The 15,261-nt window shown below is 39.2% G+C and overlaps 1 protein-coding gene across 1 annotated transcript in view; it reads left to right on the plus strand.

Moving 5' to 3' along the window:
- TTC6 (tetratricopeptide repeat domain 6) overlaps positions 1-15,261 on the plus strand; it is a 198,591-nt gene that overhangs the window by 60,429 nt on the left and 122,901 nt on the right. The window contains exons 3-5 of the mRNA XM_070358765.1: positions 4,312-4,404; positions 7,654-7,863; positions 14,427-14,560. Coding sequence (XP_070214866.1) covers positions 4,312-4,404; positions 7,654-7,863; positions 14,427-14,560 — 437 coding nt within the window. The remainder of the gene's footprint in view (positions 1-4,311; positions 4,405-7,653; positions 7,864-14,426; positions 14,561-15,261) is intronic.

Below are 15,261 nucleotides of genomic sequence, written 5' to 3' on the forward strand. Positions count from 1 at the left end.
CTTCTCCTCCTGCCCCCAATCCCTCCCAGCATCAGAGTCTTTTCCAATGAGTCAACTCTTCGCATGAGGTGGCCAAAGTACTGGAGTTTCAGCTTTAACATCATTCCTTCCAAAGAAATCCCAGGGCTGATCTCCTTCAGAATGGACTGGTTGGATCTCCTTGCAGTCCAAGGGACTCTCAAGAGTCTTCTCCAGCACCGTAGTTCAAAAGCATCAATTCTTTGGTGCTCAGCCTTCTTCACAGTCCAACTCTCACATCCATACATGACCACAGGAAAAACCATAGCCTTGACTAGACGAACCTTTGTTGGCAAAGTCATGTCTCTGCTTTTCAATATGCTATCTAGGTTGGTCATAACTTTCCTTCCAAGGATTAAGAGTCTTTTAATTTCATGGCTGCAGTCACCATCTGCAGTGATTTTGGAGCCCCCAAAAATAAAGTCTGACACTGTTTCCACTGTTTCCCCATCTATTTCCCATGAAGTGGTGGGACCGGATGCCATGATCTTCGTTTTCTGAATGTTGAGCTTTAAGCCAACTTTTTCACTCTCCACTTTCACTTTCATCAAGAGGCTTTTGAGTTCCTTTTCACTTCCTGCCATAAGGGTGGTGTCATCTGCATATTTGAGGTTATTAATATTTCTCCCGGCAATCTTGATTCCAGTTTGTGTTTCTTCCAGTCCAGCGTTTCTCATGATGTACTCTGCATATAAGTTAAATAAACAGGGTGACAATATACAGCCTGGACGAACTCCTTTTCCTATTTGGAACCAGTCTGTTGTTCCATGTCCAGTTCTAACTGTTGCTTCCTGACCTGCATACAAATTTCTCAAGAGGCAGATCAGGTGGTCTGGTATTCCCATCTCTTTCAGAATTTTCCACAGTTTACTGTGATCCACACAGTCAAAGGCTTTGGTGTAGTCAATAAAGCAGAAATAGATGTTTTTCTGGAAGTCTCTTGCTTGTTCCATGATCCAGCAGATGTTGGCAATTTGATCTCTGGTTCCTCTGCCTTTTCTAAAACCAGCTTGAACATCTGGAAGTTCACGGTTCACATATTGCTGAAGCCTGGCTTGGAGAATTTTGAGCATTACTTTACTAGCGTGTGAGATGAGTGCAATTGTGCGGGAGTTTGAGCATTCTTTGGCATTGCCTTTCTTTGGGATTGAAATGAAAACTGACCTTTTCCAGTCCAGTGGCCACTGCTGAGTTTTCCCAATTTGCTGGCATATTGAGTGCAGCACTTTTACAGCATCATCTTTCAGGATTTGGAATAGCTCAACTGGAATTCCATCACCTCCACTAGCTTTGTTCGTAGTGATGCTTTCTAAGGCCCACTTGACTTCACATTCCAGGATGTCTGGCTTTAGGTGAGTGATCACACCATCGTGATTATCTGGGTCGTGAAGATCTTTTTTGTACAGTTCTTCTGTACCAGTGCTCTAAATATGTTGCTTCCTTGTCTTCTGTCTTACACTGTTCTGACAAGAAGCCTGCAGTGTTACTTTGTGGTAATTCTGTCTGTCTGCCTGTATACTGAGTTGTGTTTGGTTCTTTGCAACCCCCTGGACGGTAGCCCACCAGGCTCCTTTGTTCATGGAATTTTCCAGGCAAGAGCACTGGAGTGGGTTGCCATACCCTCTTCCAGGGAATCTACTTGATTCAGGGATTGAATCAGTGTCTCTTGCATCTCCTGCATTGGCAGGTGGATTCTTTACCACTGAGCCTCCTGGGAATTAGTTGCCATAATTCTTTGTGTCTTTGTAATTAATGTGTCTTTGGATGCTTCTAAGATTTTTTTGTTTATTACTTTTTTTTCATTTTTATGATAATGTGTTTGTTGTATATTTTTGCTTACAGTTGATAGAACTTTTTGTACTGGGGGCTTAAAAATCTGGCTATTTTTTATACAAATATTTTCTGCTCTCTTCATATTCTGCTTTCTGTGACTCTAATTAAATATACGTTAGTGTGAGTGTTTTGTTAATTTTGTTTTGGTTTTTATTTCTCTCAGTGATTTACTTTGTGTGACTTCTTTTGCTGTGTCTTCACATTAACTGATCTTTTCTTCTGCAATGTTTTCTCTGGTTTTCATGCCACTCAGTGAAAATTTTGTCTCAGGTAGTGGACATTTTATCTAGTCATTCCGTTTGATTCTGTCTTTAGCCTATATTTGCTCCTCATTATATTTACGTCTTTGAAAATTTATAATATTTATATTAGAAGTTTCAAGATTCTTACCTCTTAATTTCAATGTCTCTGTCATTTCTGGGTCTTTTTCTGTTTATTTTTCTTCTGGTTATATGTTACCTATTCATGCTTCTTCATATAAGTAGTAACTTTTGATTAGGTGTTGAACATGGTGAATTTTCCATTATAGAGTACTGGATTTTGTCGTTTTCCTTTAAAAACATCTGGAGTTTGCTCTGTTAGGCAGTTAAGCTACTTGAAGATCAGTTTGATCTTTTAAAGTATTTAAGATTTTTTTTATGTCCAAAGAAGTTTTTACTCTAGGGCTAATACATGATCCGTCTGAGGTTTGTAATGAATGTACCATATATTCAGAATGTCTAATGGGAGATCTGATGATTCCTAGCATTGTGTGGAGGCAGCCCACTCTAGTATTCTTGCCTGGAGAATCCCATGGACAGAGGAGCCTGGTAGGCTACAGTTCATGGGATCACAAGAGTTGGACACAGCTTAGCTCTATCTTTCCCTGATGACTCAGACAGTAAAGAGTCTGCCTGCAGTGTGGGAGATCTGGGTTAGATCCTTGAGTTGGGGAGATCCCCTGGAGAAGGAAATGGCAACCTACTCCAGTATTCTTGCCTGGAAAATCCCACGGACCGAGGAGCCTGGCAGGCTAGTCCATGGGGTTGCAAAGAGTTGGACACGACTGAGTGAGCACTGTGTGAAGTCTGGGAATTATGACGTCATCTTTTTGGCGATTACTTTTTTTCCCCCTGGCAGTTTTTATTTGTTTGGCCTCGTGGGTTTCACCATTTTCCTGAGCAGATTGATATTCAGCCAAAGACTCAAGGATTCTATTGCAGATTTCTGGAGCTGTTTATCTGTGCAGCTCCCTCCTCCCCATTCTGTGTCCTACGAATTCTACCCTCTCTGTCTTCCTTCTCTAATTTCTGTCTCTGCAACTCAGTGAGGTTCCTGGGTTCTGTGTGATTTCTCTCTCCTTGTGTTGTGGTCTGAAAATTGTGTGAGGCAGAAATGTGGGGTGATTTAGCTCATAATGTTTTTTGTTTCCATTCTCTTAGCCATTATAGTCTTGCATTTCCTGTTGTCCAACCGTAAAAGAATTGTCCTTATATTTTGTCCAGTTTTATAGTTATTTATGACAAGAGGGCAGATGTATAAGCCAGTAACCTCAGTTGCATCTTTCTAAGGAAGCAAAGGAAAGGTAGAAAAGCAGCATTGTAAAGTACAAAGAATGTTCAGATTTTGCTACTGACATTACTAAAAGTCCAGAGGAGAAAGGGGCCTTAAAAAGTCAGGAATGTCCATTTTAAGGTGATAAAACTGAGGTAAAGGGAAACAAGATAACTTGCCTGCTGCTTTCTGGTGTGTGACTTTGCAGTTTGGGCAGAAGCTGGGTCTCTTCATTCCTGTTCACTGTTAGACACTATGGGGTGCTGTTTCTTAGCACTTCAGCTGAGTTGGGGGTATATCATAGCAGTGAGCATTAGTAATGATGAAAATGGCACTAGGAGTTCTACCCATTAACATTTAAAGTATATTTATATTCCTTCTTGTTCTTGGTTAGGTTAAATTTTACTTTTGATTTTAAATTTCTTGTGCAGCCATTTAAGAGCAGTGATTTATAATATCTGATTTAATATTACCTAATTGTTATATGAAGCCTGATGATATATCTATAGAGGTCAGTAATTTAAAAAGTCTTACATTGAAATGATAGACAAAATATTTTTACTGTGTCTTTGGTTTTGTCTTCTCATTTACTGCGTTATACTGACTGGCATTTAATTGCACTGAATAATATGCCTCAGTGATCTTTAAAACTGACATTGTTAACTTACATTACCAAATGTAAAATAGGTAGCCAATGGGAATTTGCTGTAAACTCAAACAAGGGCTCTGTATCAACCTAGAGGGGTGGGTGAGATGGGGAGGGAGATGGGAGGGAGGTTCAAAAAGGAGGGGCTATAGGTATGATTGATTCATGTTGAGGTTTGACAGAAAACAACAAAATTCTGTAAAGCAATTATCCTTCAATTAAAAAATAAATAAAATTTAAAAATTGACATTATTTTAATTATTTTCTTTTCCTCCTTCAAGGATATTTCTTTAATGGGAAAAATGTACTGGCAGAAATCACCTCAAATGCAAGCAGAGCAAGGACCACAGATAAGTATTAAGGAAACTCAAATGGTAATGTGTTTAATAAAAGTCCTCTTCACCTATTTTAAAGTAATAGTCTGCTTCTGTTGCTTTAATGTTTTATCTAGAGAGTTAAAAAAAATCTCCTCTGATTTATTTTAGAGGCGTGTTTAACTATAAACACATCTAATCTAATACCATATGGGGAGTCTTGGCTATTTTGACTCACCATTTTTGCCTATCACAGATATTCTCTGCTAAGGCTCAAAACTCTTCAGAAAGAAAAGATTTTTAACAGTTCTTCTGCTCTGAACACATTTATATCTATAAAGTAGCTGGAGAAATTATAAGTTTTTAGTTTTTAAGAAAGCATCCCCTTATTCTTTATTTAGGTGGAAGAATTGTGAAGAGCACTGATAAGGGGAGCATTTTGTAGAGAAAGACAGACACGTGGTGATAGAAGTTTGTTTCAGAAGTAGAATGTTCTTTTCATCCATCACCGGCAAAATATTTATGGGACTCAAAGGAATCTGGAACATATTCCCTGTGAATGGGAAATGTCTCCCTGTGTATAGAAACCCATATTTACATGAAATAAACAATGGCACGATGATCAGTCTTTTACAAAGGATTCATAAAATGATATCATTAGATAACAAGCTCCTTTAGTTCCTGAAAATATGATTCTACATACATAAAAATTCAGATCACAGTTATTTTTTGGATGATATATCATGTTTAGAAAATGTACTGAATCTTTTCACAAAAACCATGGATCTTATAACTTTAGAGATACCGCAAGAGGTTGACTACTAGAGTTGGAGACCCTTCTGGGTGGAGATCCTGCACTTTTCCCCTTCGTAGTCTCTTCGTGTGTCTCAATACCCAGCATGTGTGGCACTAGAATGTGGATAAATCCATTCTGGAGCCTTACCACATATGCTATGGGCTTAAAACTGACATTTAGGGTGGCTGCCTCTAGGTGACACCATTTACAGGTAGATATCAGACCTGTAAGCTTGTAACAGGTAAATAGTAAACTGAAACTGCAAGATCACTTAGGTTCAGAAAATTAGAAACATTCACTCATAGAATAAACTTGACATAATACCATTCAGTGAATATTCTTGTAAAGTAAGAGAAAATATTATTCCATTTTGAAGGAAGCTGTGAAAAAGGCTAGTTTCAGATACCTAGCTTATACACCATCTTGATTGTTAAAAGAAAGGTTTAAACAAAAATATCAATTGTTTTGTAATTCTGTAGGAACCATACCCTCAGCTTTGACATTTATAAGCAATCTCTGGACCTCTCCTGGCCACCGGTTTTTTAAGAGGAAGCTTACCACTTGTTTAGATCTTTTAAGTTTATCTTTTCTTTAGTTTTTATTAAGTTTACCACTTCTTTATCTTTTAAGTTTGATACCTAGCCATGGTTAGAGAAAAAAAAAAAAAGCTCCTCTATGGTACCTTTAATTCCTAACACGTTTTTGGGGTTCCTGCTCTGTATCAGAGAACAGAACTCTATCTATTCATTCTACCTATCCCTTAGACTTACTCTCATTATGGCCTTGGGCAGGTTACTTAACTTCATTATGCCCATTTCTTCATCCATACAATGGGGTTGTGGACAGTTCCTACTTAATGGAGTTGAGGTGAAGATGAAAATTGTATGAGATAATGCTGCTATGTGTCGACAGTTACGATGGTTACTTAATGCATATACTATAGGATGATACGTGCTACAATAGAGCGGATCACAGGGCAGTGATCAGATCAGTAATAGTTTTGTGGGTAGGTGAGGCAGAGTCCTGAGACGGTCAGTTGCAGCTGGGGGATGACCATTGCCCCTCAAGCTTTTCTTCTCCGTTTTCTATTTTGGAGGGTGGCACCTTCATGTGTTCAGTCTCCCCAGCCAGATCCTGGGAATGCATGCTGAGAAAGCCAGGAGCAGAAAGAGTGAAAAGCAAGGGAGTGATGAGCAGTTCCAAAAGTTATGGAACATAAAATGAGTGAGTTTGGCAGAGGTAGACAGTATAAGCCCATAAGACATATTACCTTTTGTGTGTCTATCCTGTCGTTTTATGGAAGGACTTTTTTAAACCTTTTCACCAGTGAGGAAGATGAGGTTAAAAAGGGTTAAATAATTTGACCGAGATTACACATCTGTTAATAGATCCAGGATTTGAATTAAGTCCTACATGGATACAAAGCTCTTACTCTTTCTCCAGTACCACTGAGTAGCTTTGTAAAAACATGAGCTCCAGATTAAAGTTATGTTTCACAAAAGTACATTTCTTTGTTTTGCTATCCTTTATTGCATAATAAAGAAACTTAAAGAGTATTTGGTACTATTCACCATCTTTACCCCTTATTTGGACTACAGAGAATGAGATGGTTGGACGGCATCACTGACTCGATGGGCATGAGTTTGAGCAGACTCCAGGAGTTAGTGGTGAACAGGGAGGCCTGGTGTGTTGCAGTCCATGGGGCTGCAGAGTCAGACACGACTGAGTGACTGAACTGAATTGAACTTACTTATTATCAAATGAGTATGTCAGAGAGAAAAGGGATACAATTGCGTTTTCAAGTCATTCTATAAAATTCAGATTCTGTGTAAATCAGACTGGTTTTATCATCTGTTAATTTGAGGCAGTGCTCATAATCCCCAATAATCTTGGTTTAAAATTGGATAATACCCAAAATATGTCTATAGAAGTACTTTCTTTGAGGCTCAGTGAGGTAGATATTAAGTGAGATGTTTTTAAGAAACACAAAACAGGTGTAGGAATGATATTTTGTTTTTTCATTAGGGCTTGGCATGGAGCTGGGGTGTCTGGGTGGTCTTCTTGGGGCTCTGGGTGAACCCTTCTCTGAGAGACTGAAGTCATGCTTCTACAAGAGCATTTGGCTAGCAGGAATCTCATTGTTTAGGATGAAAGAACCTCAGATTGGGGAGAGGTTGGATATTTCAATGGGCTTGATTCTGTCTAAGTGTGGGGAAGAATCAGGGTAAGACTAGAGTCTTATTATTTCCTTAGAGTTGTTGCATCATACGGGTGGGGTAGCAATATGTTTTGAGACAAGGGCCAAGGAAAATAATTTGCCAAGCTTCACATTTTTCTTAAGTCCAGTGTGAGTTTCTCTTCCTCAGTCTTTCAGAGGAAGTTTATTATTTCTGCTTAATTTCAATCATGCATTTTTCATACTCAGTTTGTTGTCAGAGAGAAAACATTGCATAACTTAAAACTTTGGAAGGGCCAATAAAAAAGCAAGTTTGTGCATTTATGTTTCCCAACAGAATGTGCTTGAGAAGCTTCCCGAAACTGTATCAAGTATTTTCCAGATTGAACAAGAGGATGTATTGGAATGGGGAACCTCAGATGCAGAAAGCATATTATTTAAACCTCAGGAAGCTTCAGAAGTTCAGTCAGCAAGTGAATCAAGTAAGCCTTTGGAAGGCGCACAGCCCATAGGTGATTCAAAAATAGCCAAGCGGATATCTCTAAAGGTAAAGCACTACTTACGTTGGAAACAAAGTTGTGAGAGTTGAGAACGTTTAAGTGTGAAGATGTGGCTCAGCATGGGCCAAGGTTTGTGAGAGGGTTCATCCTGAAAAACGGCCTTTCACGTGAAGTTGCTTGTCTGGGAAAAAAGGACTTCTGTTTTTTACAAACTTTTAGTCTCAGACCTAATTGCAGCTCTGGGAAGAAAAGAAAAAGTTTTAAGGAATAAAAGAACCTTGGGGCTTTCAGAAACTGACCAAATGTCATCTTGTTACCATCTTGACAGAGTCAAGAACTGTAGCCCGGGGATCAGGACTGGGTGAATTTTGTAACCTGTGCTCCATTTAGGTTTCTTCTACTCTCTGTGTCTTTTTCTACTGTGAGAATTTTATTTTATCTATAATTTTATTCTATTTTATTTATGCATGATTTTCATTATTTTACCACATTTGTGTATTGCCTTATTATTATTTGCTTGGTGTGTTTCCTTGAGTTATTTTTTGATTTAAATAAATGAGTTATTTAGGAATTTGAGCTTATTTAAGATTAGATAATTAATAATAAGCCTTGGACTTCCCAGGTGGCGCTCGTGGTGAAGAACCTGCCTGCCAGTGCAGGAGACATAAAAGACGTGGCTTCTATCCCTGGATCAGGAAGACTCCCTGGAGAAGGAGATGGCAACCCACTCCAGTATTCTTGCCTGGAGAATCCCATGGACAGAGGAGCCTGGTGGGCTACAGTCCATGGGGTTTCAAAGAGTCAGACATGACTGAAGTAGCTTAGCACATTTAAGAATAGATATATTATTATTGCTACTGCTACTGCTAAGTCACTTCAGTCATGTCCGACTCTGTGCAACCCCATAGACGGCAGCCCACCAGGCTCCCCCATCCCTGGGATTCTCCAGGCAAGAATACTGGAGTGGGTTGCTATTTCCTTCTCCAATGCATGAAAGTGAAGTCGCTCAGTCGTGTCCGACTCCTAGCGACCCCATGGACTGCAGCCCACCAGGCTCCTCTGCCCATGGGATTTTCCAGGCAAGAGTACTGGAGTGGGGTGCCGTGCCTAGGATTTTTTTAAAAAGCCACTTTTTCATAAACTGCAGCGTGTTATCTTGATATTATCTCGTGCAGTCTTCTCTGATTCAGATGGAGGCCCCTTCTTGGATAAACACTCCCTTTAGTCAATCCCTCTCCTTCTGGGCTCCTCTGTCCCCACCAACGACCATGATCCTGCTACTGTGCATCACCCAAGTCTACTGGCCGTTGCCAGTTCTTTAACTTTTGCCCCAAACACCCAACGCTGAAACCTTAGATTTTTCTGTGACCTTACTGTCTTCTTGCCTTTCACAAAATAATCAGTCTCCAAGGCCTAGATTCCTCCTAAACATAATTGCTTATAACCTTTTTCTTCTCTTTTCCAGTTGACCTTCTCTCTGGATTAGTACCATTGCCTTTTGCCTTTTATTCATTTCTCAAGTCCTATTTTCTTAGGGTCATCTGGCATGATATTAGCATCTGGATCTTCCTGCAATAATAAATAATAAGGAAAATCCACAAGTAATAGGTGACCAGAGAAAATCTGCCACTGCTGTCAGGGGGAAGGGACTTAGCTGCTATGATTGGTGTCTGACTTTATCATATATCATGCTGTCTTATGATTGGTGACTGACTTTATCATACATCATGCTGTCTTCCTAAGCTCACACTGGGTGTATGAAGTGAAGCCTGCCAAGGCTGAGTGAGCCCTCTCAATGATAACTACCCTGTGTTAGGCTGATACCTTCTAGGTGTGGAGAACTTAAAAGGCATCTTTAAAAATGATGATGTCTTGCCGAAAAACCATTTGGCTGGTGGTCACAGGTAATGTTTTTTACCTATTCTCCCACCTGAAAATTTGGACTTTGGAAATAAAATGTGGCATGAGGGGCAAATGGTTAATTAGTAAGTGTGTCAAAGAATGAAATAGATTTTTTGGACAATGATTTCACCACCATGACCTGTGAAGAATTTAAATCTTGCATTGAAAAAAGTTCCATAATGTTCATTCTTTTGATTTGCTGTGGCTGCTATTAAATGTCATGAAAAAATGTGAAAAATTATTTGTTTTTGGTAAAAACACTCATTTCCCAAGGTAACTAGAGTTTACTGAGTGTTTATCATGTTCTGGCCACTTTGCTAAGTGTTTTACACGTTATCTTTTTTCTTCTAACAACCCTATTAGATGACTCTCATTTTAGAGTTGAAAAAACTGAGTCATGGAGAAGAGAAATAGGTTTCCCTTTACAACCATATGGCTAAGTTGCAGAGGTAAGACTTGAGCTGAGGTGGTCTAATTCTGGAGCCTTCGCTCTTTGCCTCTTTGCAGTGCTACCCATTCATAACAACAGTTAACAGGTACCTGGTGAAATACAAGAACACAGACTCAGAGTGGCGAAAATGACTATGGCCAGAGTGTCCCTCGCTGAACTGGGAGGAACGGTTTGATGAGAGAGACTGAGAGCACAGATTCAGAGGGTTCTAACCTGAAACCAGAAGTCTTTCAAAAGGAGGAGAAGAGAATGTCTGATAAGATTTTGATGGTTTATTGTCGTGGGACACATCAGAAAGGCCAGAGAAAAGATAGCTGGAAGTTTTCTGACTCATCCCACCAAATCTTCACCTTGTATTCCTTTTATTTGTGATAACATCTCAAGGTCAGTTAGTCTCCATGAACTTTACCCTGTTGGGACATCTGAGGCCATAAAGTTAGTCTCCAGCATCTCTGGCACAGGAATGAGGAACAGTGTACTCCAGCCAGCCAGGCCGGACTGGGGACACAAGGAAACCTCTTCTACATTGCTCAGAGAAGTAGGCTGGAGCTGTGATAAAGGAACAATGCAGGATTTGCACTGCTCAACTACATGCCAGATGGTCTCATTCAGCCAAAAAGAAAAAAAAAAGGGGGGGGGAGAATTTAATCAGTTCTTACTTTACTGACCATTTCTACCCTTAGAAGCTTATTAGTATAGTAAAGATTGAGGACTCTGATCTGAGCCATGCCCAACAAAAAGAAATTAGATAATAGTGACTCTGAAGAAATGACAGAAGAACCTGTGAGCGGATCATTGAACATTTTAGGAAGGAAAAGATCAAAAGTTTGTAAAAATAAAAAAAATATATATATAGATAGATAGCATGTATCTCAAAATTCTAAATAGAAGGAAGTTTCAGGGATGTGGCATACCCCAAATTCTCCCCAATTTTTACAAAACAATTTTGAGTGATCTATTGCATTCAGAGTTTTAAAAATACACAGAAAATGAAAGAAGAAATATCCATAGATAAACATAAAAGTGGCATGTGGCTATAACAATTATATCAGGAGGGCTAAGATCCAAAATGGGTTGAGGCCTGTGAATAATGCAAAGAACAAGAAAGTATTTTTTTTTGGTGTTAGTTTTGGAGCAAAGAGAGAAAAAAGGAAGGATAACCTTGTCATTACGGATGAATAGAGTGATGACAACAGATGACAGAGCAGTCTTAATTTATTTTTGGGAAAAGGTTGAGGTTTTAAATAAACAGAGCTAAGTCAAAGAGAAAGGGAAGCTGATAAAATTGTACTTTGCTTCTCTTAAATCTGACAAGGAGAATGATCCTTAGTTTAGAAAGAAGAAAGAATTAATAAAAGAAACTTGAAGCCCAAGATGGGTAGAAAGATTTCAAGAGTTAACTTGGATATCTGATCCTGTTGGCTCAGAGAGATGGGTTTAAGCCTGCTGTGCCTCTGTCAGCAGCAGCTTTGAGGAGCTGTTGTCGTGGGAGAGGTGCTAGGAACCTGGAAACAGGCAACTGCAAATCTTGAGGTTTTTTTTTTTTAATGATAAGAGTTATGGTTTCTGCAGTGTATGCACTGATCTTGGATAAAGATCTGAAATGATTAAATGAATCATTAAAATAATTGTGTTTGAACCCTTATAAAAAGGAGCCAGTATGGGTTCCCTAAAGGCAAGCCATGGAAGAACAACCTTATTATTATTACTATTATTTTTTGAGAATTACTAGACTGAACATAAGAAAAGTGTCATACCTGGGGGTCAACACAAGAGTATCATGGGGAAGAGCCCAGCACATCAGAAAGCTCAATAAATGTTAGTTATTGTTACTCTCCTTTGGATTTCAACAATCCATTTAGCCTCCTGATGACAGTTTTGAAGACAAGACTACAACTTGGTGAACTGCCAGGTAGACTTATGAGTAGTTATGTGAAGGATGCACAGTTAGTCATGGAAGTCCCTAATGAACTGTCATAGCTGCTGCTGCTGCTGCTGCTGCTGCTAAGTCGCTTCAGTTGTGTCCGACTCTGTGCGACCCCATAGACGGCAGCCCACCAGGCTCCCCCGTCCCTGGGATTCTCCAGGCAAGAACACTGGAGTGGGTTGCCATTTCCTTCTCCAATGCATGAAAGGGAAAAGTGAAAGGGAAGTCGCTCAGTCGTATCTGACTCTTAGCGACCCCATGGACTGCAGCCTTCCAGGCTCCTCCGTCCATGGGATTTTCCAGGCAAGAGTACTGGAGTGAGGTGCCATTGCCTTCTCCAGGACTGTCATAGGGTTGTGTCTAATTCAGCATATTTTTTAATAATTTGGGTGAGAATATGGAAGACTTACTGATTAGATTTGCAGATAATGTCCAAAATGTGACTGGTAATATTTGCTTGCTCAGATGCAATTTAATTGGGATAAATGTATGTATGATTGTTTCCTTGACTCCACAAACTAAGTTTGTAGCTATGGGATGGCATGACTTAGAGCGAATATGGAAAAGGTTTCAGGGTTTTAAGTTATGATTCAGTTTTGCGATAGGAAGATACATGTGATCATAATTTGCATTGATTTACAATTACCCTAAAAGAAGATCATCTTTCTCCTAGTGGATCTGATCACGTGCATGTGCTGTGCTAAGTCACTTCAGTCATGTCTCACTTTCTGCGATACTATGGACTGTAGCCCTCCAGGCTCCTCCGTCTGTAGAATTCTCCAGGGATTCTCTGGAGTGGCTTGCCACGCCCTCCTCCAGGCACCTTTCCAACCCAGAAATTGAACCCATGTCTCTTATGTCTCCTGCATTGGCAGGTGGTTCTTTACCCCTAGTGCCACCTGGAAAGCCCTCAGATTTGATCACATCGCACCTCAAATACTGTGTTCAGACCTGGGAGTCCAGCCCCAGGAGAGATACTGACAAATTGGAGACCGTTTGGAAGAAAGTACTCAGGATGACAAAGAAGAGTATTTCAAAAAAATGTCATGTGAGGTAGAGTCGGAGGGACTGGGGATGCTTATTGCGGCGGGGTGGTAGTGGTCAGGGGGTGGGAGGTGGGAAAGCAGGCCCAGGGGAGTCAACTCTGTTCAAATATTTGTCTGTCACGTGGAAGAGAGCCAGATTATGCCTGTATGATCCCGAGGATTGAATTGAGACTGGTAGATGAAAGTTGTAGGCTCAATAATAATAATACACAAAATTTCTAACACCTGGAAGAATTTCAAAGATGACTCTGAGTCCTCTGTTGCTGATCATGTTCGAATCAGGATGGATGGCCTTTGGTGGAGACGCTGTAGAGGAAATTCGGACACGAACTTGATGTGAGATAGAATACCCCATCCTCTGAGTTTTCCCTGTTCATCATCATTTCCCTCCCCATTTTCAAGTCAGGATGGATGGCCTGTGGTGGAGACACTATAGAGGAAATTCAAACATGAACTTGGTGGTGAGATGGTATACCCCTTACTCTGAATTTCCCTTATTCATTATCATTTCCTTACCAAGACATTGCAATAGCTCTCTCCTTAAGGCTGCAGCGAGCCCAAACCCTCTACCTAATTTATAAGGACCTCCCTTACCTGGCCTCTTCCTACTTATTCAGTCATTCTCTGCTTTCCTCAAGGAAAACCTCCCTGCTTTCTTCCTGAAATCTAGTCTCCAAAAAGTACAGAGCAACCTACAGAGAAAAGTATCTTTAAATGAACTACTGCCATGAATTCTGCAAATTTCCTAAGGAAACTAGGAAAACAACATTCCTAATATCTATAATGATTAAAAAGGCAATTGTTTAGGAGACAGAAATGCATTTGACTTTTCCCAAGTAGTAGAAACAGAAAACAGGATACCTGTAAGAAGTATAAATTGGTAAACCTTACTCAAAATAGTTCTAGAAAGCATTAAAGTTCATTTTGGCTTGTGCTTGCAAGCACTAGTCATGACCAACTTTGGGGCTGAAGGTAAGTTTTATTAAAAATACTAATCAAGAAGAGTAGATTTATGAAGGGAAAAATCTTATATTTTTTCTTTAATAGTTTTAAGGCAACAAATAGACTATTATAAATAATTATGGTACTAATATTTTTATTGCTGTGAAGGTATAAAATTATGTGTTATAAAATTTAGGAGAAAATTTAGAGGAAAATATCAACACCTCCTTTAGGATTTATATTCTAAAATATACATAGAAATTAGGAGTTGAAAAATAACATGGAACATCAAATATGAAAGATCTAACTTTCCTTAACAGCACACTTTATGTTTTTTCCAAGGTGAAATCATCAGAATTGTTGCAAATCAAAGGAAAAGAAGTTAAGCGAAGGCGAAAAAGTAAATTTGGAGTTATACCACAGAGACCAAAAAAGATTTCAAAACCCATGTGTGATCAAAAACTACCTAAAAAAAAGTAACTTCCTTAACTATACAAATTTTATTGTCTGAAGAGAAATTATTCAGTAGTACTTATACCTGAAACTGTGTTTGTAAAGGAAGATTAAATGTTTTAGAAATTCACGTATGAGATCCAACTTAAACCTTCTCACAGGAAGAGTTGGGGGCAGCTGGTACAGTAGGATATATATATATATATATATATATATATATAGTAGTCCACACTTCTTTCTACTTTTTTTTTTTTTTTGGATCAGTGTACTTAGTAATGACAAAGCAACAGCTAGAATAAAAATAACTCTTTGAGAGACAAAAAAGAATTTCATGTTAACATGTGAGACTTGATATTTTTGGTCACTGAAGTGCCTAATTTGGATTAACTGTTCATTATATTGGTTAATTTTGTTATGATAAAATAAAAGACAACCCCCCACAAAATATCCATAGGACAGTCGATTTGGAAATTTATTTTTTTTTAGTTCTACCAGTTTATTGCTACCAACCCATCAACCTCCACCCTCATGCACACATGCTCAGTCATGTAACCCCATGGACTCCAACCCGCCAGGCTCCTCTGTCCATGGACTTTTCCAGGCAAGAATACTGGAGTGGGTTGCCATTTCCTTCTCGATTTGGAAATTTAGATGGCCTTACTTTTCTCTACTATAATTTTATATTTCATTCCCACCCTTCACATACTTTCAGTAGGGTTTCTTA

The sequence above is a fragment of the Bos mutus genome, chromosome 21 (assembly GCF_027580195.1).
Source record: "Bos mutus isolate GX-2022 chromosome 21, NWIPB_WYAK_1.1, whole genome shotgun sequence".
NCBI lineage: Eukaryota > Metazoa > Chordata > Mammalia > Artiodactyla > Bovidae > Bos > Bos mutus.